This window comes from Ascaphus truei, chromosome 18, assembly GCF_040206685.1.
Source record: "Ascaphus truei isolate aAscTru1 chromosome 18, aAscTru1.hap1, whole genome shotgun sequence".
NCBI classification, from domain to species: domain Eukaryota; kingdom Metazoa; phylum Chordata; class Amphibia; order Anura; family Ascaphidae; genus Ascaphus; species Ascaphus truei.
This window is the reverse complement of record NC_134500.1, coordinates 36,578,759-36,605,436: the sequence shown is the minus strand read 5'-3', so window position 1 is coordinate 36,605,436 and position 26,678 is coordinate 36,578,759. Positions and strand designations below refer to the sequence as shown.

Genomic DNA, 26,678 nt, shown 5'->3' with positions numbered 1-26,678 from the left:
GAGGTAGGGTAGGCCTGCAATGTGCTGTGTTAGAAGAGGTAGGACAGGCCTGCAATGTGCTGTGTTAGGAGAGGTAGGACAGGCCTGCAATGTGCTGTGTTAGAAGAGGTAGGACAGGCCTGCAATGTGCTGTGTTAGAAGAGGTAAGACAGGCCTGCAATGTGCTGTGTTAGGAGAGGTAGGATAGGCCTGCAATGTGCTGTGTTAGGAGAGGTAGGACAGGCCTGCAATGTGCTGTGTTAGGAGAGGTAGGACAGGCCTGCAATGTGCTGTGTTAGGAGAGGCAGGATAGGCCTGCAATGTGCTGTGTTAGGAGAGGTAGAATGGGCTTGCAATGTGCTGTGTTGGAAGAGGTAGGACAGGCCTGCAATGTACTGTGTTAGGGGAGGTAGAATGGGCTTGCAATGTGCTGTGTTAGGAGAGGTAGGACAGGCCTGCAATGTGCTGTATTAGGAGAGGTACAGTAGAATGGGCCTGCAATGTGCTGTGTTAGAAGACTTGACCCAATTCAGTAACCAAGCAGCTGTAAAAGCAGTGAACCAATCGGTGATCACTTCTTTTTGCCCAAGCGGTTAAGGACTGTGCAGTCTTCCATCACGTGTTTCTTCTTGGCTAGGATGTTGTCCATTTCATTCTTGACTCCATTGGGTCTATTCCACGTCCATTTTGTATTTTTATTCTTCTTGTATAATAAATTCATGATGTAGAAGTTTTCACATTCTGGAAATTCTCCCAATCTGTCCCCACGTCCATTCCCGTTACAGTTTTTTTGTTTGCCTTCCTCTGGATCAATAAGTAAGTATAGATATAGAATAAAGTATCTGTTGTCTAAATTTAGCATAGGTTGAACTTGATGGACGTACGTCTTTTTTCAACCTCATCTACTATGTAACTATGTAATTAGTAACCGTACTTTCCCACTGATGCTTCGTCTTTCTGCCGGGCACCAATCTTTGCACTGAAATAACGATCTTGAGGTGACAATTTCCTTAGTTCAGGTGCTTGATTTCATGGTAGACGTCCGCTCTTCATTGTCTGTGTGACTTGATGTTGGAGCGCACAGTTGGATTATTTGAAGCCTGTATCTCTGTCGACTGAATGACGATTCTGGCTGCTCTTTCCAATCATCTTTCAAACTCCACTATGTTGCTTCCCCATCCCTTGTTAACTAACGATGAAGCCTACTCTGCTGATTCTTCCATTTTCTATACTTCTATAATGATTTTCAGCTTAATAAGGCCTTCCTCATTTCTTCTTACTTCACCAAGGTCAGCAATATCCCATTTATTCTTTTGATGCGCGTTTTAGTCGTGCTTCACTGGAGAATCCGGCAGGTGTAGGTAGCCAGGTTGAGGTTTGAATGACCGCTTTTGTTTAACCTCCGGGGATTCTTGGCACCCTCGTGCCTTCTTCATGAACGCTCTCAAGCCCAGGGACAGTCCAGCCCCCGGAGGATAAGGTCCATCGCTTTCCCGTATCTTCCCTTCCCTTAAACCCTTACTTCATTCCCTTAAAACCTTATCGCATTGCCTCAAAGTGGCGGGAAGATGGCAAAGGGTGTTCAGGAAGACGTATCGTGGCATTTGCAGGTTCAACCGTGCTATGAAAGCTTGAACAATATACCCGGCTAATGTGGGAAAGGTACTTGCCAAATGCAAATTAGGCCGGCAAATAAGGCCCCTAAATATAAAAAATGTGTTAAATATATGTGTGTGTATATGTATATATGTGTGTGTATATATATATATATATATATATGCACACTTTAGACTCCAGTATACGAAGAGCTGAGCATAATCATAGTGACCAGTCTTACTGTAGATCTGCATACAGTGATTGTTACAGGCAGACCGTGTGCTGACCTCATCTCTCTCTCTGACCTCAGCACCTGTTGGACGTGAAGTCGTTGAAGCATCTCTCCAATCTGACCCTGCATGACCGCATCACCAAGTCCCTGCTGCACCTGCACAAGAAGAAAAAGCCGCCCAGCATCAGCGCACAGTTTCAGGTGTGACCCCGGCCGTCCATACCCTCCTCTGCTACTGACCGCTCCGGCCCTCCCCACCCTCCTCTGCTACTGACCGCTCCGGCCCTCCCCACCCTCCTCTGCTACTGACCGCTCCGGCCCTCCCCACCCTTCTCTGCTACTGACCGCTCCGGCCCTCCCCACCCTCCTCTGCTACTGACCGCTCCGGCCCTCCCCACCCTCCTCTGCTACTGACCGCTCCGGCCCTCCCCACCCTCCTCTGCTACTGACCGCTCCGGCCCTCCCCACCCTCCTCTGCTACTGACCGCTCCGGCCCTCCCCACCCTCCTCTGTTACTGACTGCTCCAGCCCTCCCCACCCTCCTCTGCTACGGACTGCTCCAGCCCTCCCCACCCTCCTCTGCTACTGACTGCTCCAGCCCTCCCCACCCTCCTCTCCTACTGACCGCTCCGGCTCTCCCTACCCTCCCCTGCTACTCACTGCTCCGGCCCTCCCCACCCTCCCCTGCTACTCACTGCTCCGGCTCTCCCCACCCTCCCCTGCTACTCACTGCTCCGGCTCTCCCCACCCTCCCCTGCTACTCACTGCTCCGGCCTTCCCCACCCTCCTCTCCTACTTACTGCTCTGGCCCTCCCCACCCTCCTCTCCTACTGACTGCTCTGGCCCTCCCCACCCTCCTCTCCTACTGACTGTTCCAACCCTCCCCACCCTCCTCTCCTACTGACCGCTCCGACTCTCCCCACCCTCCCCTGTTACTCACTGCTCCGGCCCTCCCCATCCTCCTCTCCTATTGACCACTCCAACCCTCCTGAACGCCAAGGCCCTCCCCACCCTCCTGAACGCCAAGGCCCTCCCCATCCTCCTGGACGCCAAGGCCCTCCCCACCCTCCTCTGCTACTACCGCTCCGGCCCTCCCCACCATCCTGACCGCTCCAGCCCTCCCCACCCTCCTGGAAGCCAAGGCCCTCCCGTCCTCTTCTACTGACCGCCAAGGCCCTCCCCACCATCCTCTCCTCCTGTCCGCCAAAGCCCTCCCCACTGTCACGGTTGACCAGGGCTTTTAACACCATTTATATTTAAGGGATCGGTCACAAGGCAATTAAATAAAATAAGGTTTGTTTTGGATAAGATCTCGGAAACACACAAGAATACAAAATACCAAAAATATACACACTTACGGGGGTCTGGGGAACGAGATCTACCTAAGTGCTCTGCTTCAGGATATCAGAGTACTGAACACACAGTAGCCCCTCTGACATGTATCTCCAGCTGGTCAACGTCCAACTCCACACTCCTTCCCAGAGTGTCTCTCAGATGGTCTCCATGGTCTCTCCCCCTGATAGTCTCTGTTGCTCTGATCAGCAGCACCCCTTATATAGCCCTCTTTGGCTATCCTTTACATGGGAGGGGGGCTGCTGGCCAATCAGAGCACGGATTAAGTTGGTGCCACAAAAGCCAGAGGAGGGATGTGCTAAGGCACTCAAGAACTCCCACTGGGTAGGAGCCCCAGAGTCTGGACAGTACAATGCTCTTACTCCCAGATCTGATCAGCAGCCTTTTCTAAACTAGGGGAAGGATTGTCACAGGGAGTAAAGAATACATACTTTGAAATACATTCTTATAGACTATATGGGTTACATTTTCACATTCCCTGTTCTTCCCCAGATATTAAAAACATTTGGCTGGATGAAATATTACTAGGACAGCCAAGTTACATGGTATTTTAGGTTTAAATAGCTGGGATTTCTCTCTATTTTTGGTCCGCCAGCTACCCCTACGGTCACACCCATCATCCTCTCCTGCTGACTGCTCAGGTTCTCTCCACCATCCTCTCCTGCTGACCGCTCAGGTCCTCCCCACAATCCTCTCCTACTGACCGCTCAGGTCCTCCCCACAATCCTCTCCTACTGACCGCTCAGGTCCTCCCCACAATCCTCTCCTGCTGACCGCTCAGGTCCTCCCCACAATCCTCTCGTACTGACCGCTCAGGTCCTCCCCACAATCCTCTCCTACTGACCGCTCAGGTCCTCCCCACAATCCTCTCCTACTGACCGCTCAGGTCCTCCCCACAATCCTCTCCTACTGACCGCTCAGGTCCTCCCCACAAGCCTCTCCTACTGACCGCAAGGCCATCCCTGCCCTCCTCCCTTCCTGACCGCCAAGGCCCTCCTCTTCTCCTGAGCACCCCAGACCCTCCCACTTTGTCCTCCTCTGTCTTCCTTCTTTGCATCCTTGAGCTGCCCTCTCCTCTTTCTCCCTCCCGGCCCTCTCCTCTTTCTCCCTCCCGGCCCTCTCCTCTTTCTCCCTCCCGGCCCTCTCCTCTTTCTCCCTCCCGGCCCTCCCCCTGCGTTCTCTCGCAGCACAAGCTGACACTCTCTTCTGTTCACCTTGCAGGCTTCCTTAAACAAGCTGATGGAGACTTTAGGACAAGCAGAGCCCTATTTTGTCAAATGCATCCGCTCCAACGCAGAGAAGGTGAGTGTCTTGTACTCAGCGGGGAGGTCACAGTGACCCCTGTGTGTGACGTCGGGGAGGTGACACTGACCCCTGTGTGTGACGGCAGGGAGGTGACACTGACTCCTGTGTGTGACAGTCCTGTGACGTGTGACTCCTGTGTGTGACGGCAGAGAGGTGACACTGACTCCTGTGTGTGACGGCAGGGAGGTGACACTGACTCCTGTGTGTGACGGCAGGGAGGTGACACTGACCCACCCCTGTGTGTGACGGCAGGGAGGTGACACTGACTCCTGTGTGTGACGGCAGGGAGGTGACACTGACCCACCCCTGTGTGTGACGGCAGGGAGGTGACACTGACTCCTGTGTGTGACGGCAGAGAGGTGACACTGACTCCTGTGTGTGACGGCAGGGAGGTGACACTGACTCCTGTGTGTGACGGCAGGGAGGTGACACTGACTCCTGTGTGTGACGGCAGGGAGGTGACACTGACTCCTGTGTGTGACGACAGGGAGGTGACACTGACTCCTGTGTGTGACGGCAGGGAGGTGACACTGACTCCTGTGTGTGACGGCAGGGAGGTGACACTGACTCCTGTGTGTGACGGCAGGGAGGTGACACTGACCCCTGTGTGTGACGGCGGGGAGGTGACACTGACCCCTGTGTGTGACGGCGGGGAGGTGACACTGACCCCTGTGTGTGACGGCGGGGAGGTGACACTGGCTCCTGTGTGTGACGGCAGGGAGGTGACACTGACCCCTGTGTGTGACGGCGGGGAGGTGACACTGACCCCTGTGTGTGACGGCGGGGAGGTGACACTGACCCCTGTGTGTGACGGCGGGGAGGTGACACTGACCCCTGTGTGTGACGGCGGGGAGGTGACACTGACCCCTGTGTGTGACGGTAGGGGAGGTCACACTAACCCCTGTGTGTGACGGCGAGGAGGTGACGCTGACTCCTGTGTGTGACGGCGGGGAGGTGACGCTGACTCCTGTGTGTGACGGCGGGGAGGTGACACTGACCCCTGTGTGTGACGGCAGGGAGGTGACACTGACTCCTGTGTGTGACGACAGGGAGGTGACACTGACTCCTGTGTGTGACGGCAGGGAGGTGACACTGACTCCTGTGTGTGACGTCAGGGAGGTGACACTGGCTCCTGTGTGTGACGGCAGGGAGGTGACGCTGACCCCTGTGTGTGACAGCGGGGAGGTGACTCTGACCCCTGTGTGTGACGGTGGGGAGGTCACACTAACCCCTGTGTGTGACGGCGGGGAGGTGACGCTGACCCCTGTGTGTGACGGCGTGGAGGTGACGCTGACCCCTGTGTGTGACGGCAGGGAGGTGACAGTGACCCCTGTGTGTGACGGCGGGGAGGTGACGCTGACTCCTGTGTGTGACGGCGGGGAGGTGACGCTGACTCCTGTGTGTGACGGCAGGGAGGTAACACTGACCCCTGTGTGTGACGGCGGGGAGGTGACGCTGACCCCTGTGTGTGACAGCGGGGAGGTGACTCTGACCCCTGTGTATGACGGCAGGGAGGTGACGCTGACCCCAGTGTGTGACGGCAGGGAGGTGACGCTGACCACTGTGTGTGACAGTCCTGTGACGTGTGACTCCTGTGTGTGACAGACCTGTGACGTGTGACTCCTGTGTGTGACAGTCCTGTGACGTGTGACTCCTGTGTGTGACAGTCCTGTGACGTGTGACTCCTGTGACGTATGACTCCTGTGTGTGACAGTCCTGTGACGTGTGACAGTCCTGTGACGTGACAGTCCTGTGACGTGTGACTCCTTTGTGTGACAGTCCTGTGACGTGTGACAGTCCTGTGACGTGTGACTCCTGTGTGTGACAGTCCTGTGACGTGTGACTCCTGTGTGTGACAGTCCTGTGACGTGTGACAGTCCTGTGATGTGTGACTCCTGTGTGTGACAGTCCTGTGACGTGTGACATATCCTGTGTGTGACAGTCCTGTGACGTGTGACATATCCTGTGTGTGACAGTCCTGTGATGTGTGACTCCTGTGTGTGACAGTCCTGTGACGTGTGACTCCTGTCTGTGACAGTTCTGTGACGTGTGACTCCTGTGACGTGTGACATATCCTGTGTGTGACAGTCCTGTGATGTGTGACTTATCCTGTACTCGGTCTCCATATGATTCCTCTTCCCCACCAGGTGCCTCTGAGGTTTAACGATTCCCTGGTGCTCAGACAGCTCCGGTATACCGGCATGCTGGAAACCGTCCGAATCCGCCAGTCTGGATACAGCTGCAAATACCCTTTCCAGGTCGGGCATTATGGGCACTATGGGTGGCATGTGTTTGATCTGCGGTTTACCTATGGAGGTGGACTTGGCTTTTAGCTGCCACCCTTTGGGTGGTGGGGGTGTCTGTTTAGATGGGTGGGGGGGGTGCTGTACAGATGGGTGGGGAGGTTGCCGTACAGATGGGTGGGGGGGGTTGCCGTACAGATGGGTGGGGAGGTTGCCGTACAGATGGGTGGGGGGTTGCTGTACAGATGGGTGGGGAGGTTGCCGTACAGATGGGTGGGGGGTCTGTATAGATGGGTGGGGAGGTTGCTGTATAGTTGGGTGGGGAGGTGCTGTACAGATGGGTGGGGGGGAGCCGTACAGATGGGTGGGGGGGAGCCGTACAGTTGGGTGGGGAGGTTGCCGTACAGATGGGTTGGGGGGGTTGCCGTACAGATGGGTGGGGAGGTTGCCGTACAGATGGGTGGGGGGGGTTGCCGTACAGATGGGTGGGGAGGTTGCCGTACAGATGGGTGGGGAGGTTGCCGTACAGATGGGTGGGGAGTTGCCGTACAGATGGGTGGGGAGTTGCCGTACAGATGGGTGGGGGGTTGCCGTACAGATGGGTGGGGAGGTTGCCGTACAGATGGGTGGGGAGGTTGCCGTACAGATGGGTGGGGAGGTTGCCGTACAGATGGGTGGGGAGTTGCCGTACAGATGGGTGGGGAGGTTGCCATACAGATTGGTGGGGGGTTGCCGTACAGATGGGTGGGGAGGTTGCCGTACAGATGGGTGGGGAGGTTGCCGTACAGATTGGTGGGGGTTGCCGTACAGATTGGTGGGGGGTTGCCGTACAGATGGGTGGGGAGGTTGCCGTACAGATGGGTGGGGAGGTTGCCGTACAGATGGGTGGGGGGGTTGCCGTACAGATTGGTGGGGGGTTGCCGTACAGATTGGTGGGGGTTGCTGTGGCATTCGATGACTCTTCATTTTGCCCTTCATAGGACTTTGTGACCCAGTTCTCGGTGTTGCTGCCAAGAGACATGACACCCGTCCGCCAGAGCATCCAGGAATTCTTCTGGCGGATCGGACACAGCCCGGACCAGTACCAAGTGGGGGGAAGCATGGTGAGGAGCGGATGAGCGGCCAGGCTGCCGTTACTGTGCTATACCCAACTCCCGCTGCCAGAGAGGATCCAATCCAGCAGCATAGGAGCTAACATCAACCGCTGTCTCTTGGCTCAGTGGCGGTCTCTCTTACACATTACTGGGGGTCTCTTTCTTAATCTCCTGGCTTTCTTATCTCTTTCCTCTCTTCCTCCTTCTCTCTCACCCCCACTCGCGCTCTCTCCCGCATCTCTTTTTCATTGCTTTCTCTCTTCCCCTCTTTCTCATTTTCTCCTTTCCTCCTCTCTCCCTCATTCCTCTCTCTCTCATTCCTCTCACTCTTCTCCTTTCATCCTCTCTCTCTTCTCCTTTCCTCCTCTCTCCCTCATTCCTCTCTCCCTCATTCCTCTCTCCCTCATTCCTCTCTCCCTCATTCCTTTCTCCTTCATTCCTTTCTCCCTCATTCCTCTCTCTCTCATTCCTCTCACTCTTCTCCTTTCCTCCTCTCTCTCTTCTCCCTTCCTCCTCTCTCTCTTCTCCTTTCCTCCTCTCTCTCTTCTCCTTTCCTCCTCTCTCATTCCTCTCTCTCTTCTCCTTTCCTCCTCTCTCTCTCTCATTCCTCTCTTTCTCATTCCTCTCTCTCTCATTCCTCTCTCCCTCATTCCTCTCTCTCTCATTCCTCTCTCTCTCATTCCTCTCTCTCTCTCTTCTCCTTTCATCCTCTCTCTCGCTTCTCCTTTCCTCCTCTCTCCCTCATTCCTCTCTCTCTCATTCCTCTCTCTCTCATTCCTCTCTCTCTCATTCCTCTCTCCCTCATTCCTCTCTCTCTTCTCCTTTCCTCCTTTCTCTCTCTCTCTCTTCTCCTTTCCTCTCTCTCTTCCTCATTCCTGTCTCTCCCTCTCTCTCAGGTTTTCCTGAAGGAACAGGAGCGGCAGTGTCTCCGGGACATGCTTCATCAGACCGTCCTTCAGCGCATCATCCGCCTGCAGCGCTGGACACGAGCGCGGCTCCAGCGCCAGAGATTCCTGCGCCTCCGACAGGCAACCGTCACTATCCAGGTACTCCCGCAGCGATTGGGCAGACCTCGGGGGGCACCACACGCGGGGTGGACACAGTGATTCTTGCCCTGCTTTGCTCCCGCGAATAACACCCTGTTTCCCCTGTGCAGAGGAGCTGGAGATGTTACAGGAGGCGGTGGGCTGAGGGGGAGCTTCGGGTCGATGCCGACACCCTCTTCCAGGCCGCCCTCACCATCCAGTCCTGGTGGAGATGCCAGCAGGCGCGGCGCGACTTCCGGCAGATAAAAGTCTCGGCCCTCGTCATTCAGAGCTGCTGGCGAGAGTCCTGGGCGAGGAGGCAGAGGGCAGCCACCCGCATCCAGGCAGCGTGGAGAGGATGCGTTCAAAGGAGCCTGTACCAGTGTCAGAGGAAACGCATCATCACCTTGCAGTCTGCATGCAGGGGACACACAGCCCGGCGCAGGTAATGCAGGGACACACAGCCCGTCGCAGGTAATGCAGGGGACACACAGCCCGGCGCAGGTAATGCAGGGGACACACAGCCCGTCGCAGGTAATGCAGGGGACACACAGCCCGGTGCAGGTAATGCAGGGGACACACAGCCCGGCACAGGTAATGCAGGGACACACAGCCCGTCGCAGGTAATGCAGGGGACACACAGCCCGGCGCAGGTAATGCAGGGGACACACAGCCCGTCGCAGGTAATGCAGGGGACACACAGCCCTTCGCAGGTAATGCAGGGGACACACAGCCCGGCACAGGTAATGCAGGGGACACACAGCCCGGCGCAGGTAATGCAGGGGACACACAGCCCATCGCAGGTAATGCAGGGGACACACAGCCCGGCGCAGGTAATGCAGGGGACACACAGCCCGGCACAGGTAATGCAGGGGACACACAGCCCGGCACAGGTAATGCAGGGGACACACAGCCCGGCACAGGTAATGCAGGGGACACACAGCCCGGCACAGGTAATGCAGGGGACACACAGCCCGGCACAGGTAATGCAGGGGACACACAGCCCGGCGCAGATAATGCAGGGGACACACAGCCCATCGCAGGTAATGCAGGGGACACACAGCCCGGCGCAGGTAATGCAGGGGACACACAGCCCGGCACAGGTAATGCGGGGGACACACAGCCCGGCGCAAGTAATGCAGGGGACACACAGCCCATCGCAGTTAATGCAGGGGACACACAGCCCGGCGCAGGTAATGCAGGGGACACACAGCCCGGCACAGGTAATGCGGGGGACACACAGCCCGTCGCAGGTAATGCAGGGGACACACAGCCCGGCACAGGTAATGCAGGGGACACACAGCCCTTCGCAGGTAATGCAGGGGACACACAGCCCGGCGCAGGTAATGCAGGGGACACAGCCTGGCGCAGGTAATGCAGGGGACACACAGCCCGGCGCAGGTAATGCAGGGGACACACAGCCCGTCGCAGGTAATGCAGGGGACACACAGCCCGGCACAGGTAATGCAGGGGACACACAGCCCGGCACAGGTAATGCAGGGGACACACAGCCCGGCGCAGGTAATGCAGGGGACACACAGCCCGGCGCAGGTAATGCAGGGGACACACAGCCCGGCACAGGTAATGCAGGGGACACACAGCCCGGCGCAGGTAATGCAGGGGACACACAGCCCGGCACAGGAAATGCAGGGGACACACAGCCCGGCGCAGGTAATGCAGGGGACACACAGACCGGCACAGGTAATGCAGGGGACACACAGCCCGGCGCAGGTAATACAGGGGACACACAGCCCGGCGCAGGTAATGCAGGGGACACACAGTCCGGCACAGGAAATGCAGGGGACACACAGCCCGGCGCAGGTAATGCAGGGACACACAGCCCGGCGCAGGTAATGCGGGGGACACACAGCCCGGCACAGGAAATGCAGGGGACACACAGCCCGGCGCAGGTAATGCAGGGACACACAGCCCGGCGCAGGTAATGCGGGGGACACACAGTCCGGCACAGGAAATGCAGGGGACACACAGCCCGGCGCAGGTAATGCAGGGACACACAGCCCGGCGCAGGTAATGCGGGGGACACACAGCCCGGCACAGGTAATGCAGGGGACACACAGCCCGGCGCAGGTAATGCAGGGGACACACAGCCCGGCGCAGGTAATGCAGGGGACACACAGCCCGGCGCAGGTAATGCAGGGGACACACAGCCCGGCACAGGTAATGCAGGGGACACACAGCCCGGCACAGGTAATGCAGGGGACACACAGCCCTTCGCAGGTAATGCGGGGGACACACAGCCCGGCACAGGTAATGCAGGGGACACACAGCCCGGCGCAGGTAATGCAGGGGACACACAGCCCTTCGCAGGTAATGCAGGGGACACACAGCCCTTCGCAGGTAATGCAGGGGACACACAGCCCGGCACAGGTAATGCAGGGGACACACAGCCCGGCACAGGTAATGCGGGGGGGACACAGCCCGGCACAGGTAATGCGGGGGGGACACAGCCCGGCGCAGGTAATGCAGGGGACACACAGCCCGGCACAGGTAATGCGGGGGGGACACAGCCCGGCGCAGGTAATGCAGGGGACACACAGCCCGGCACAAGTAATGCAGGGGGGACACAGCCCAGCACAGGTAATGCAGGGGACATGTGTAATTGGTTGTTGCGGGCGATCACACGCATGTTTATTTTACAGGTTCCACTCACTGCAGGAGAGTAAGTTCAACTGCTTCCTGCCGGACCAAGCTCCAGAAGATGAGGACAACGGCAGCTCCAGCCTTCCCCCACTTTCTCCAGACACTGACCCCGGCCAGTTGAACGACGCTTCCTTCGGGGAGCAGCAGCAGCGCTCAGACCGCCCCAATGCTGCAGAGAGCCAGGTCGAGGGGGAGATCACCTCTGAGGTGCACGTCAGAGAGCGGCCAAAGTCCCTGGAGGACCCCAATCAGAGGAAAGTGGTCCGGGCCAAGAGGGAGAGCCGGCGCATGCGGGAGCTGGAGCAGGCCCAGTTCAGTTTGGAGCTCCTGAAGGTGCGCAGCGGAGAGTTGTCCCCTTCAGAGGAGCGTCGCTGGTCGGCAGAAATTGCCTTGGACCGGCTCCCGGACACCCCTGAGAGTGAGGGCTCCCTGGGCAGCCTGGAACACATCAGCGGCGAGGAAAATCAGCAGCCCTCCGAGGGGCGGCTCGCTGCCTCGGAAAATCCCCCCAGTTCTCCCACGCATAGACTGATAAGCACTGCCAGTGAGGGATCAAGAGACTCTTCCAGTCATGAGCCCCCAGCCTCTCCCACTTATGGAACAACAAGCACTCCATCCCGTGGATCCTTGAACTCTCCCACCCAAGGGCCACCAACCTCGCCCATGCAGAGACTGCAAAGCAGTCCCAGTTACAACGCACTAAGCTACTCCGACCATGAGCCTCCGAGCTCCCTCACTTATAGACCAAAAAACTCTCCATCCCATAGATCTTTAAGTTCCTCCACCCCTGGACCATCAATCTCTCGCTTCAAAGGCCCGCCAAGCTCTCCTCCCCATGGACCACATAAGTCTCACTCCAATGGAGTCCCCAACGCTGCTTCTCCAGGATCTCCCGGACCAGTGAATGTTTCATCTAATGGACCTATGAGTTCCCCCAGCCAAGCTGCTTTACTGGATTCTCCCACTCCTCTACAAGTGACCACTCCCACCCGGGGACCTACCAGTCCACCACAAGATGCCCCTTCCCAGTTGCCAGAAGGCTTCCTCTCTCGTACTCCCCCGTCTCCCGCTTCCAGCGCTGTTGACATCTCCTGGGGGGCATCATCCACCTGGAGACTGAAGCCTCCTGGACCCGAGCTGTCGGAGAGTGCCCCTGCCAAGACCTCCGACTCTGTCTTTTACAAGACGCTCCCCCGCGAGCCCCTCCTGTCCAACAGCCTCCCAACCTTCTACGTCCCACCCCAGGAAGCCCTGAGGGGACAGCAGGAGCTCAGCGAGCCAGGGGGCTTCCCCTCCGAGTCCGTCCTGCAACGGCTGCAGAAGCTGAACGAGGAGAAGCTGGAGCTGCAGAAGCAGCTGCAGCAGCAGAAGGAGCGCCAGATGATGGAGCAGATCCGCAAAGAGAAGCAAGAGCTGGAGAGGCAGCGAAGGATGATGGAGCAGCGTGGGGACCCAAACTGCCCTCAGGACGCCTCTATGAGAGCCTCCAAGAAACCTTCAGACCGGCCACAGTCTCTGCTCCTCCAGAGTCCGCACTGCAAGGGCCCCCCTCCCAAGTCCACCGTGGAGATCAAAGGCCTGAGCGTGGGAGGGAAGGGGGTCCCTGCCTCGCACGGCGACCGCCCAACCAGCATGTACCTGGAGCAGAGAGGAGGGCGGGATCCTCTACGAGGCGACCCCACAGGAGAGATGGGTGATATGGGGAGGCGGCCCTGGTTGCAAGGTCCTGGGAACTCCGGCATCTTCTTTACCCCTAAGGGGAATGTTAGCAGCGACTCTGAGTGAGTTTCCCTTTAACCTCTCTCTCTCCGTGACTTCCTTTACCTGGAGGAGTCCCCTTCACTGCCAAGGGGTCGGGGGGGAGGGTTATGGGGGAGCGGGAGGGGGTGGGGGGGAGGGGGTGGGGGCGGGAGGGAGAGGGTGGGGGAGGGGGCGGGGAGGGGGTGGGGGCGGGGGGGAGAGGATGGGGGCGGTTAAGGAGACGTGTCCCGTACCAGACACACACTTGTGTCTTCCTATTTAAAAGATCCATCTCTAGATGTCTCTTTCTCTGCCTGGTCCGTTAGGGATGTCTCTGCCTGGAGTGTTGTCCCCAAGCACTCTGTCTTCTCGTTCTTCCACATCTCTCTCCCTCCCCTTATCCATTCTTTTCTTCACTCCTCTCTTAATGTTCAGCTCTTCCTTGTCTCTCCCTCCTCCCTGTCTTGTCTATTTCCTCTCTCTTCTCTCACTCTTTTTTTTTTTTCTCTCCATTTTTTTCCCCTCTCCTTTTCTCTCTCGTTTTCCTTTCTCTGCCCCTCTGCCTCCCTTTCCCCCTCTCTCTTCCTCCCTTCCCCCCTCTCTCTTCCTCCCTTCCCCCCTCTCTCTTCCTCCCTTTCCCCCTCTCTCTTCCTCCCTCTCCCCCCTCTCTTCCTCCCTCTCCCCCTCTCTCTTCCTCCCTCTCCCCCTCTCTCTTCCTCCCTCTCCCCCTCTCTCCCCCTCCCTTCCTCTATCTCTCCCTTCCTTTCTCTCCCCCTCTCCCTGCCTCTCTCCTCCCCGCTCCCTGCCTTTCTCTCCCCCTCTCCCTGCCTTTCTCTCCCCCTCTCCCTGCCTTTCTCTCCCCCTCTCCCTGCCTCTCTCTCCCCCTCTCCCTGCCTCTCTCTCCCCCTCTCCCTGCCTCTCTCTCCCCCTCTCCCTGCCTCTCTCTCCCCCTCTGCCTTCCCTCTCTTTCCCCTCTGCCTTCCCCTCCCTCTCTCCCCCTCTGCCTTCCCCTCCCTCTCTCCCCCTCTGCTTTCCTCCTTCTACCTCCTCTCTTCCTCTATCCCTCTATCCCTCCCCCTTCCTCTCTCTCCCTTCCCATCTCATCCCCCCTATCCCACTTCTCTCCCCCTCTCTCTCCTTTCCTACCCCTCTCCTTTCCTCCCCCTCTCTCTCCTTTCCTCTTCCCCCTCTCTAGCAGTCACTGCATATCATCTTATACTTGCAGTGCCCCCTCCGCCCGCCCTCACCGCTTAGCACGCAGTGACCCTGCAAAGAGATTGGATGCAACAGAGCCGTCCGGAGCGAGCGAGGTAACCGCCCGCGCGTTCCGCTGTATGATTGCGAGTAAAGCTGGGAACCCCTCACATCCCCCCCCCCCACTATACTTCGGCACGCGTCCTCCAAGGTTTCTCCCCCTCGTCCTTTTTACTTCTCCCCCACCCCTGTAATTTTTATGTGTTTCCCCGTGTTCCTCTCCCTCCCTGTGTGCTCTTATTCCCCCCCATGTTGTCTTACTTCCTCCCCCATACCCCCCCATGTGATCTGATTCCTCCCCCATACCCCCCCATGTGATCTGATTCCTCCCCCATACCCCCGTGTGATCTGATTCCTCCCCCATACCCCCGTGTGATCTATTCCTCCCCCATACCCCCCTGTGTGATCTATTCCTCCCCCATACCCCCATGTGATCTGATTCCTCCCCCATACCCCCTTCCTCCATGGGATCTGGTTTCTCCCCCCCCCCCCCCCACGTCTCGTGTGATCTGGTTTGAGTGTAATGTATTTGGGGTCCCCCGTGTCCCCCCCCAGGCCCCGCACCGGCGGAAGGCTCGCATGGCGCGTACTCGGTCTGATTTCATGACTAGAGGAGCCCCCGGTGGGGGTGACTCTGAGGGAGAATCAGACACCGTCCCCACCAGTGACCGAGCTGAAGCGGTGGCCAGACTGAGCCAGTCCTGTCACAGCGACTCCGAGATGGTAATACCCCTCCCCCATATGCAGAGGCGCGGGGACAACCCCTCCTCATACACAGGACACCTACCTCTCACCCCCTCCTCATACACAAGGGCACCTACCTCTCACCCCCTCCTCATACACAAGGGCACCTACCTCTCACCCCCTCCTCATACACAAGGGCACCTACCTCTCACCCCCTCATCAAACACAGGACACCTACCTCTCACCCCCTCATCAAACACAGGACACCTACCTCTCACCCCCTCCTCATACACAGGGACACCTACTTCTCACCCCCTCCTCATACACAGGGACACGTACCTCGCACCCCCACCTAATACACAGGGACACTTACCTCTCACCCCCTCCTCATACACAGGGACACGTACCTCTCACCCCCACCTAATACACAGGGTCACGTACCTCTCACCCCCTCCTAATACACAGGGACACCCACCTCTCACCCCCTCATACACAGGGACACGTACCTCTAACCCCCTCCTAATACACAGGGACACCCACCTCTCACCCCTCCTCATACACAGGGACACCTACCTCCCACCCCCTCCTCATACACAGGGACACCTACCTCCCACCCCCTCCTCATACACAGGGACACCTACCTCTCACCCCCTCATACACAGGGACACCTACCTCTCACCCCCTCCTAATACACAGGGACACGTACCTCTCACCCCCTCCTAATACACAGGGACACGTACCTCTCACCCCCTCCTAATACACAGGGACACCCACCTCTCACCCCCTCCTCATACACAGGGGCACCTACCTCTCACCCTCTCCTAATACACAGGGACACCTACCTCTCACCCCCTCCTCACACACACACATAAGGGCCCCTGTGCTTACAGATGATGCTGCGACTGCATGGAACCGACAGACCCAGCAAGTTACAGAAAGCCGTGTCCCAGGGGGAGATTTCCCGGCTCCTCCTCACGCCCCGGGCCGCTGACCCTGACCCCAGGTGAGACCCCGGGCCGCTGACCCTGACCCCAGGTGAGACCCCACACCCCGGGCCGCTGACCCTGACCCCAGGTGAGACCCCACACCCCGGGCCGCTGACCTTGACCCCAGGTGAGACGTCACGCCCAGGGCCGCTGACCCTGACCCCAGGTGAGACCCCACACCCCGGGCCGCTGACCCTGACCCCAGATAAGACCCCACACCCCGGGCCGCTGACCCTGACCCCAGGTGAGACCCCACACCCCGGGCCGCTGACCCTGACCCCAGGTCAGACCCCACACCCCGGGCCGCTGACCTTGACCCCAGGTGAGACGTCACGCCCCGGGCCGCTGATCCTGAACCCAGGTGAGAACCTACGCCCTGGGCTGCTGACCCTGACCCCAGGTGACACCCCACGCCCTGGGCTGCTGACCCTGACCCCAGGTGACACCCCACGCCCTGGGCTGCTGACCCTGACCCCAGGTGAGACACCACGCCCCAGGCCGCAGAGACTGACCCACATGCTGGGACACCACGCCCCGGGCCGCAGAGACTGACCCACATGGTGAGACACCACGCCCCGGGTGCAGAGACTGACCCACTTGGTGAGACACCACGCCCCGGGCCGCAGAGACTGACCCACATGGTGAGACACCACGCCCCCGGGTGCAGAGACTGACCCCACATGGTGAGACACCACGCCCCGGGCCGCAGAGACTGACCCCCAGGTGAGACCTCTACGGGTCAGGCACTCCTTGTGCAATATTGTATACACAGCGCCGCCCACACGGTCAGCGCTATGCAAGAAATAACCTATTTTTATCCTTATTATTCAGACCCCAGAAGGGAAGATTCGGTTTTGGGGGAAGATGAAAGTGGCGGAGAAGCTGACCCCGCAGCCGAGATCCAGGAGATGGACGCGGAGCCGCTGGGGAGCTCCACAGTGCACCTAAGCGATGGTAACCGTCCTCCATTCATACAACTTGCTCTGCTGTTCCAGTGCTGACACACACACCTCAATCCTGCCCTATAGTCTGCTCTGCTATTCCAGTACTGACACACAGCTCTGTCACTCCTCTTACACACACACACACACACACACACACCTCAATCCTGCCCTATAGTCTGCTCTGCTATTCCAGTACTGACACACAGCTCTGTCACTCCTCTGACACACACACACACACACACAACACACACACACACACCTCAATCCTGCCCTATAGTCTGCTCTGCTATTCCAGTACTGACACACAGCTCTGTCACTCCTCTGACACACACACACACACACACACACACACACCTCAATCCTGCCCTATAGTCTGCTCTGCTATTCCAGTACTGACACACAGCTCTGTCACTCCTCTGACACACACACACACACACACACACACACCTCAATCCTGCCCTATAGTCTGCCTCTGCTATTCCAGTACTGACACACAGCTCTGTCACTCCTCTGACACACACACACACACACCTCAATCCTGCCTATAGTCTGCTCTGCTATTCCAGTACTGACACACAGCTCTGTCACTCCTCTACACACACACACACACACACACACTACACACACACACACACACCACACACACACCTCAATCCTGCCCTATAGTCTGCTCTGCTATTCCAGTACTGACACACAGCTCTGTCACTCCTCTTACACACACACACACACACACACCTCAATCCTGCCCTATAGTCTGCTCTGCTATTCCGGTACTGACACACACAGCTCTGTCACTCCTCTGATACACACACACACACACCTCATACTGCAGCTCTCCCTACTATTCCAGTACTGACACACACAGCTCTGTCACTCCTCTGACACACACACACACACACACACCTCATACTGCAGCTCTTTCTGCTATTCCAGTACTGACACACACACAGCTCTTTCACTGCTCTTACACCTCATACTGCAGCGCTCTCTGTTATTTCAGTACTGACACACACAAACACACAGCTCTGTCACTCCTCTTACACACACACACACACCTCAATCCTGCCCTATAGGCTGCTCTGCTATTCCAGTACTGACACACACAGCTCTGTCACTCCTCTGACACACACACACACACACCTCATACTGCAGCTCTTTCTGCTATTCCAGTACTGACACACAGCTCTTTCACTGCTCTTACACCTCATACTGCAGCGCTCTCTGTTATTCCAGTACTGACACACACAAACACACAGCTCTGTCACTACTCTTACACACACACACACGCCTTATACTGTAGCGCTCCCTCCTTTTCCAGTACTGACACACACACACAAACACACAGCTTTGTCACTTTTCTTACACACGCCTCATACTGCAGCTCTCTGTTATTTCAGTACTGACGCACACACACACACACACAGCTCTGTCACTCCTCTTACACACACACACACACACACACACACCTTATACTGTAGCGCTCCTTTCTATTCCAGTACTGACATACACACACCTCATACTGCAGCACTCCCTCCTATTCCAGTACTGACACACACACACACACACACATACAGTTCTGTCACTCCTCTTACGCACACACACCTTATACTGTAGCGCTCCCTCTTATTTCAGTACTGACACACACCTCATACTGCAGCGCTCTCTGCTATTCCAATACTGACACACACACACACAGCTTTCACTGCTCTTACACCTCTTACTGCAGCGCTCTTTGCTATTCCACTGCTGACACACACAGCTCTGTCACTCCTCTTACACACACCTCATACTACAGCGCTCCCTCCTATTCCAGTACTGACACACACACCTCATACAGCGCTCTCTGCTATTCCAGTACTGACACACACACACCTCATACTGCAGCGCTCTCTGCTATTCCAGTACTGACACACACACACCTCATACTGCAGCGCTCTTTGCTATTCCACTGCTGACACACACAGCTCTGTCACTCCTCTTACACACACCTCATACTACAGCGCTCCCTCCTATTCCAGTACTGACACACACACACACCTCATACTACAGCGCTCTCTGCTATTCCAGTACTGACACACACACCTCATACTGCAGCGCTCTCTGCTATTCCAGTACTGACACACACACACCTCATACTGCAGCGCTCTCTGCTATTCCAGTACTGACACACACCTCATACTGCAGCGCTCTCTGCTATTCCAGTACTGACACACACACACACACCGCTGTTTCACTGCTCTTACACACACCTCATTCTGCAGCGTTCTCTGCTATTCCAGTACTTACACACACACACACACACCTCTGTCACTACTCTTACACACACCTCATACTGCAGCGCTCTCTGCTATTCCAGTACTTACACACACACACACCTCTGTCACTACTCTTACACACACCTCATACTGCAGCGCTCTCTGCTATTCCAGTACTTACACACACACCTCTGTCACTACTCTTACACACACCTCATACTGCAGCGCTCTCTGCTATTCCAGTACTTACACACACACCTCTGTCACTCCTGTTACACACACCTCATACTGCAGCGCTCTCTGCTATTCAAGTACTTACACACACACAGACAGCTCTGTCACTCCTGTTACACACACCTCATACTGCAGCGCTCTCTGCTATTCCTGTACTTACACACACACAGACAGCTCTGTCACTCCTGTTACACACACACACCTCATACTGCAACGCTCCCCTGCACTCGCACACACACTCTCCTAATGATCTGCGCTCTTCTGTCCCAGTGGACGCGGGGTTGTGGCTGTCCTCCCGCAGCCCAGACTTGAGCCGGGGGCGCGAGAAGGAGAACAAGGACCCGTCCCCAAAAGTGCAGCGTCGGCGTAGCGTGAAGATCAGCAGCTCGGCCCTGGAACCCGCGCAGTGGCAGGACGAGAAAGCCCAGATCATCTGCAGCGTTAGCGACCTCAAGTGTATGGACGACTTCCTGCTGAAGAAGGTCCATCCTGTACCCCATAACACCCCCCCCCCCCCTCCCCCGGGGACCCCCAGCCTACCAGCTTTCCCCCCTGCAGGAAGTCACACTGCCCCATTGTACCATCACTGTCCTGGGTGGAGTGGACGCCTACCTTCTGCGTCTCTGTGTGCGTGTGTAGGTCCTGTGTGTGGGGGAACGTCCTTGGGATTGTTCTGGTCTGGATCTGTTGGGGTTCCCTCCCTGTTTTTCGTGGGGGGTTCTCTCATTGGTTATATAAAGGTGTTCCTAGTTGGCTGAAGGGACACTATTTATATTTGGATGTTCCTGTTGACCGTGTAGTGTAAGCTTATTTGGTTTTGATGGGTGTGCCTCACTATTTTGAATGGGGGGGTCTCCTGATGTCAGGGACTGAGGTCTACCTTTTGGTTCTGTTGGGTCTGTTCATGGTTCCAAACTTATCTGTCCCTGTGACATTGGGGGTGCTCCTCTCCCTCAGCTTGTTGGGGGGGGCTTCCAATCCTTGTGTTGGTGTCACCATGTGATATTGAGATGCTCTTCCATCCCCAGAGCATGTTGGGGGGCTCCCTGTAATGCTGTCCTCCTCTGTGTATTGGGGTCACCCTGTGGTGATGTCGGGGTCTCTCGTCCATCCCGCCCCGTTACCCTGTCTCTGGTTGAAGATCTGTGATCTGGACACGGATGATGGGGAGAAGGGTTCCCTGGTGGGGGGCTCCCTGTAATGCCCTCCTCCACTCTGTGTATTGGGGTCACCCTGTGGTGATGATGTCGGGGTCTCTCATCCATCCCGCCGCGTTACCCTGTCTCTCTGGTTGTAGATCTGTGATCTGGACGCAGAGGATGGGAAGAAGGACTCCCTGGTGGACGTCTTGTTTAAACGAGCGCTGAAGGAATTCCGTCAGAACATTTTCGGCCTCTACTCAACCTCCCTCGTGGTACGTGGGGCAGGAGTAATGGGTGGGGGAGGTGCTAGAGGCTTGAATAGCCGGGGGTACAGTATGGTAAAACCAGCTGAGGGTGCTTAATGCCTTTCTGTCTCCTTCTCTTTCTCCCCCTCTCTTCCTTTTTCTCTCACCCCCTCATCTCTCCTCTCTCTCTCACCCATACCCCATCCTCTCTCTCCTTCTCCCCATCCTCTCTCCTCTCTATCTCTCAAATTCCTCTATCACCCCCCCTCTCTTCCCTTTCTTTTGCTCCCCCTTCTCCCCATCCTCTCTTCCATTGCACGCTCCCTTCTCTATCTCCCACCCTCCTCTCCCCACCCTCCTCATCCTGTCTCCCCACCCTCCTCTCCCCACCCTCCTCTCCCCACCCTCCTCTCCCCACCCTCCTCTCCCCACCCTCCTCGCCCCACCCTCCTCGCCCCACCCTCCTCGCCCCACCCTCCTCGCCCCACCCTCCTCGCCCCACCCTCCTCTCCCCACCCTCCTCTCCCCACCCTCCTCGCCCCACCCTCCTCTCCCCACCCTCCTCGCCCCACCCTCCTCTCCCCACCCTCCTCTCTCCACCCCCTCTCCCCATCCTGTCTCCCCTCTCTACAATCCTCTCCCCATCCTCTCTCACCTCTCTCCCCATCCTCTCTCACCTCTCTCTCCCCATCCTCTCTCGCTTATCCCCATCCTCTGTCCTCTATCCCTTCCCTCCCTATATCGCCCCTTTCTCTCTTCCCTCCCCATCTCTCCCCTTCCTCTCTTTCCTCCCCAACTCTCCCCTTCCCTATCTCTCCCCTTCCTCTCCCTTCCTCTTTCCTCCCCATCTCTCCCCTTCCTCTCCCTTCCTCTCTTCTCTCCCCTTCCTCTCTTCCCTCCCCATCTCTCCCCTTCCTCCCTCCCCATCTCTCTCCCCTTCCTCTCTTCTCTCCCCTTCCTCTCTTCTATCCCCTTCCTCTCTTCTCTCCCCTTCCTCTCTTCCCTCCATATTTCTCCCCTTCCATTCTTCCCTAACTCCCTCCCCATCTCTCCCTTTACCCTCCTCCCCACCTCTCCCTTTCCCCTCTATATTCCACCCCCTTCCTCTCTTCCCACCCCATCCGTCCCTTCCTCTCTTCTCTCACCTTCCTCACTCCTCTCCCCATCTCTCCCCTTCCTTTCTTCCCTGCTCCTGTTCTCTTCCAGGGGGAGGATGGGAACAGTATCCGTTACCGGGACTTGGGAGCTCTGTTTGAGCAGATCCTGGACAAGACGATGAGACAGCAGCAGCCGCGGAACTGGAGCGAGTCTCCGCTCAAAGTCTGGATCAACACCTTCAAGATCTTCCTGGACGAGTTTGTGACCGAATATAAACCCCTGAATTACAACCCAGGAAAGGTAACAAACTCAGCGGCTGAGGACCTGGGGGACGACGGGCTGAGGACCTGGGGGGGACCGGCTGAGGACCTGGGGGACGACGGGCTGAGGACCTGGGGGACGACGGGCTGAGGACCTGGGGGACGACGGGCTGAGGACCTGGGGGACGACGGGCTGAGGACCTTGGGGGGGGACGGTCTGAGGATCTGGGGGGGGGACGGTCTGAGGATCTGGGGGGGGGACGGTCTGAGGACCTGGGGGGGGGGGGGCTGAGGACCTGGGGGGGGGGGAACAGGCTGAGGACCTGGGGGGGGGGGGGTACAGGCTGAGGACCTGGGGGGGGTACAGGCTGAGGACCTGGGGGGGGGGCGGGCTGAGGACCGGGGGGGGGGGGGGCTGAGGACTGGAGGGGGACGGGCTGAGGACCTGGGGGAACGGGCTGAGGAACCTGGGGGTGGGGGACGGGCTGAGGAACCTGGGGGGGGGGGGCGGGCTGAGGACCTGGGGGGGGGGGGACGGGCTGAGGACCTGGGGGGGGGGGGCAGGCTGGGGGAGGGGGGCTGAGGAACCTGGGGGGGGGGGGGCTGAGGACCTGGGAGACGACGGGCTGAGGTCCTGGGGGGGGGACAGCAGGGCATCTAGGGCTTGGGAGAGTAGTAGAGGTTGGGGTTGTGAGTCAGGAGATCTGGTCTATCTGGGGGCGGGGACCTAAGGGTTGTCAGTCATGGGTCAGGGGGAGCCGGGGGATTAGGACAAGCCTTGAGAGTTGGGGGTGCCTGAGGGTCGGGGAGCCTTGAGGGGGGGGGGGGGGGGGATAAGGCATATGATGATTGATTCTTTACTTCTTTCTGACAAGATCCAAAAGACAGAACGAAGAAGAGAAGGAAAAAGGAGTCTGATATTGTGAGTTCAGTTGTGTATTGTTCTCTCTCTCCCCCATGTCTCCCCCTATCTCTCTCGCCCCCCTTTCTCTCTCTTCCCTCTCTCCCCTCTTCCCTTTCCTCTCCCTTCTCTTCCCTTTCCTCTCCCTCCTCTCCCCCATCTCGACCCTCTCCTCTCCCCCATCTCGTCCCTCTCCTCTCCCCCCATCTCGTCCCTCTCCTCTTCCCTCTCTTTCCTCTCCTCCCCCCTCTCTTCCTCTCCTCCTCCCCCTCTCTTCCCTCTCCTCCCCCCTCTCTTCCCTCCCCTCCCCCTCTCTCTTCCCTCCCCTCCCCCTTTTCTCCCCTCCCCCCTCTCTTCTCTCTTCCCTCCCCCCTCTCTTCCCTCCCCCTCTCTTCCCTCCCCCCTCTCTTCCGTCCGCTCCCCCTCTCTTTCCTCCTTCCCTCTTCCCTCCCCTCCCCCCTCTTCCCTCCCCTCCCCCCCTCTTCCCTCCCCTCCCCCCCTCTTCCCTCCCCTCCCCCTCTCTTCCCTCCCATCCCCCTCTCTTCCCTCCCCTCCCCCCTCTTCCCTCCCCTCCCCTCTCTCTTCCCTCCCCCCCTCTTCCTCCCTCTCCCGTCCCCTCTCTTCCCTCCGTCTCCCCCCTCCCTCTCCTCCCTCTCCCGTCCCCCTCTCTCTCCTCTCTTCCCTCTCCTCTCCCCTCCATCTCTCCTCCCTCCTCCATCTCTCCCCTCTTCCCATTCCTCTCTCCCCCCTTCCCTCTCCTCTCTCCCCCTTCTCAGTCCTCTCTCCCCCTTCCCACTCCTCTCTCCCCTCTCCTCTCTCCCCCCTTCCCTCTCCTCTCTCCATCCCTCCCTCGCCTCTCTCCAGCCCTCCCTCGCCTCTCTCCATCCCTCCCTCGCCTCTCTCCAGCCCTCCTCGCCTCTCTCCCCCCTCCCTCTCCTCTCTCCCCATCTATCTCCTCTCTCCCCCATCTATCTCCTCTCTCCCCCCTCCATCTCCTCTCTCCCCCCTCCATCTCCTCTCTCCCCCCTCCATCTCCTCTCTCCCCCTTCCATCTCCTTTCTCCTCCCTCTCTTCCCTCTCACCCCTCCCTCTCTTCCCTCTCACCCCTTCCTCTCCTCTCTCCCCCCTCCCTCTCCTCTCTCCCTCTCCCCTTCCCTATCCCCCTCCCTCTCCTCTCTCCAGCCCTCCCTCTCTTTCCTCTCCCCAATCCCTCTCCTTCCTGCCCCTCCCTCTCCTTTTCCCCCCTCCCTCTCCTTTTCCCCCCTCCCTCTCCTTTTCCCCCCTCCCTCTCCCCCTCCCTCTCCTCTCTCCCCCCTCCCTCCATATTTCCCCTCTCCCCCCTTCCTCCATCTTTCCCCTCTCCCCCCTTCCTCCATCTTTCCCCTCTCCCCCCTTCCTCCATCTTTCCCCTCTCCCCCCTCCCTCCATCTTTCCCCTCTCCCCCCTCCCTCCATCATTCCCCTCTCCCCCCTCCCTCCATCTTTCCCCTCTCCCCCTCCCTCCATCTTTCCCCTCTCCCCCCTCCCTCCATCTTTCCCCTCTCCCCCCTCCCTCCATCTTTCCCCTCTCCCCCCTCCCTCCATCTTTCCCCTCTCCCCCTCCCTCCATCTTTCCCCTCTCCCCCCTCCCTCCATCTTTCCCTCTCCCCCCTCCCTCCATCTTTCCCCTCTCCGCCGTCCCTCCCTCTCCACCTCCCTCCCTCTCCACCTCCCTCTCCTCTCCCCTCCCTCTTCCCCTCTCCCCTTCCCTCCCTCTCCCCCTCTCCCCTTCCCTCCTCTCCCCTCTCTCCCTCCCTCTCCCGCCCCCTCTCTCCTCTCACCCCTCTCACCCCGCTCTACCCTCTCCTCCCCCCCATCTCTTCCCTCACGACCATCTTCCCCATTTCTCCTCTCACTAGCCCACCCTCTCCTCTCTCCAGCCCTTCCTCTCTTCTCTTCCCCCCTCCTATCCCCCCTTCCTCTGCTCCCTCCCTCCCTCTCCTCCCTCCCCCTCTCCTCCCCCCTCCCTCTCCTCCCTCCCCCTCCCTCTCCTCCCCCCCTCTCTCTCCTCTCTCCCCCCTCCCTCTCCTATCTCCCCTCTCCTATCTCCCCCCTCTCTCTCCTATCTCCCTCTCCTCTCTCCCCCTCCCTCTCCTCTCTCCCCCCTCCCTCCCCTATCTCCCCCCTCCCTCTCCTATCTCCCCCCTCCCTCTCCTCTCTCCTCCCCCCCTCCCTCTCCTCTCCCCCCCTCCCTCTCCTCTCTCTCCCCCCTCCCTCTCCTCTCTCTCCCTCCTCCCTCTCCTCTCTCTCCCCCCTCCCTCTCTTTTCTCCCCCTTTCCTCTCTTTTCTCCCCCTCCCTCTCTTTTCTCCCCCTCCCTCTCTTCTCTCCCCCTCCCTCTCTTCTCTCCCCCCTCCCTCTCTTCTCTCCCCCCTTCCTCTCTTCTCTCCCCCCTTCCTCTCTTCTCTCCCCCATCTCATCTCTCACCCCCCATCTCCTCTCTCCCCCCACTCCTCTCCCCCCCCACTCCTCTCCCCCCCCACTCCTCTCTATCCCCCCCCCACTCCTCTCTATCCCCCTCTCTCACTCTCTCTCCCCCCCTCTCTCTCCCCCTCAGGTAGAGGAACACAATGGTCACATATTTAAAGCGGCTCAGTATAACATCCCCACGTACTGCGAGTTCTGCTCCTCCCTCATCTGATAATGGACCGTGCGGCCGTCTGCAAATGTGAGACCCCACTCACACGCATACTCCCGCTCACACTCCTACTCCTGTCCTCACTCACACTCCTACTCCCGCTCTCATTCACACCCCTACTCCCGCGTGCGCTCTGACTCCCGCGTGCGCGCTGACTCCCGCGCGCGCTCTGACGCCCGCTCCCATTTGCGCTCGTACGCCCGCTCCCATTTGCACTCTCACTTATTCTTGCACTCCTGCTAGCATTCCCACTCATACTCCTGCTCCCAATTGCACTCGTATTCCTGCTCGAACGCTCTCATATTCCCACCCAAACTCTCACTTATACTTGCATTGAAACTCTCACTCCTGCTCACGCTTGTACTTCCACTCCAACTTGTGCTCGTACTCTCATCCGTACTCCTGCTCTCACTTGCGCTCGTACTCCTGCTCTCACTTGCGCTCGTACTCCTGCTCTCACTTGCGCTCGTACTCCAGCTCTCACTCGTGCTCTCACTCGTGCTCTCACTCGTGCTCTCACTCGTGCTCTCACTCGTGCTCTCACTCGTGCTCTCACTCGTGCTCCCACTCGTGCTCCCACTCGTGCTCCCACTCGTTGTCACGGTGGACGCACTTAATAACACATTTATATTTCGTGGACCCCAATTGAGCAAAAACAAGTTGAGCAAAATAAACTGACATTTATTCCTTGATAGGCAAACACACGACAACTTGCAGAATACACTTAATAATTACACTTACTGGTATAGGAACAGGAGATAATGTCCAGAAAG

At 58.1% G+C, this 26,678-nt stretch overlaps 1 protein-coding gene across 1 annotated transcript in view; it reads left to right on the top strand.

Moving 5' to 3' along the window:
- LOC142469209 (unconventional myosin-IXa-like) overlaps positions 1 to 26,522 on the top strand; it is an 86,787-nt gene extending 60,265 nt beyond the window's left edge. Inside the window, 21 exon segments of the mRNA XM_075576169.1 lie at positions 1,886 to 2,008; positions 4,382 to 4,462; positions 6,613 to 6,723; positions 7,689 to 7,811; positions 8,699 to 8,848; positions 8,959 to 9,272; positions 11,488 to 13,269; positions 14,454 to 14,538; positions 15,038 to 15,205; positions 16,057 to 16,169; positions 16,984 to 16,991; positions 16,994 to 17,038; positions 17,041 to 17,106; positions 19,856 to 20,067; positions 20,883 to 20,999; positions 22,179 to 22,370; positions 23,206 to 23,218; positions 23,221 to 23,252; positions 25,825 to 25,903; positions 25,906 to 25,935; positions 26,383 to 26,522. Coding sequence (XP_075432284.1) covers positions 1,886 to 2,008; positions 4,382 to 4,462; positions 6,613 to 6,723; positions 7,689 to 7,811; positions 8,699 to 8,848; positions 8,959 to 9,272; positions 11,488 to 13,269; positions 14,454 to 14,538; positions 15,038 to 15,205; positions 16,057 to 16,169; positions 16,984 to 16,991; positions 16,994 to 17,038; positions 17,041 to 17,106; positions 19,856 to 20,067; positions 20,883 to 20,999; positions 22,179 to 22,370; positions 23,206 to 23,218; positions 23,221 to 23,252; positions 25,825 to 25,903; positions 25,906 to 25,935; positions 26,383 to 26,522 — 3,984 coding nt within the window.
- Positions 26,523 to 26,678: the final 156 nt, after the last annotated feature.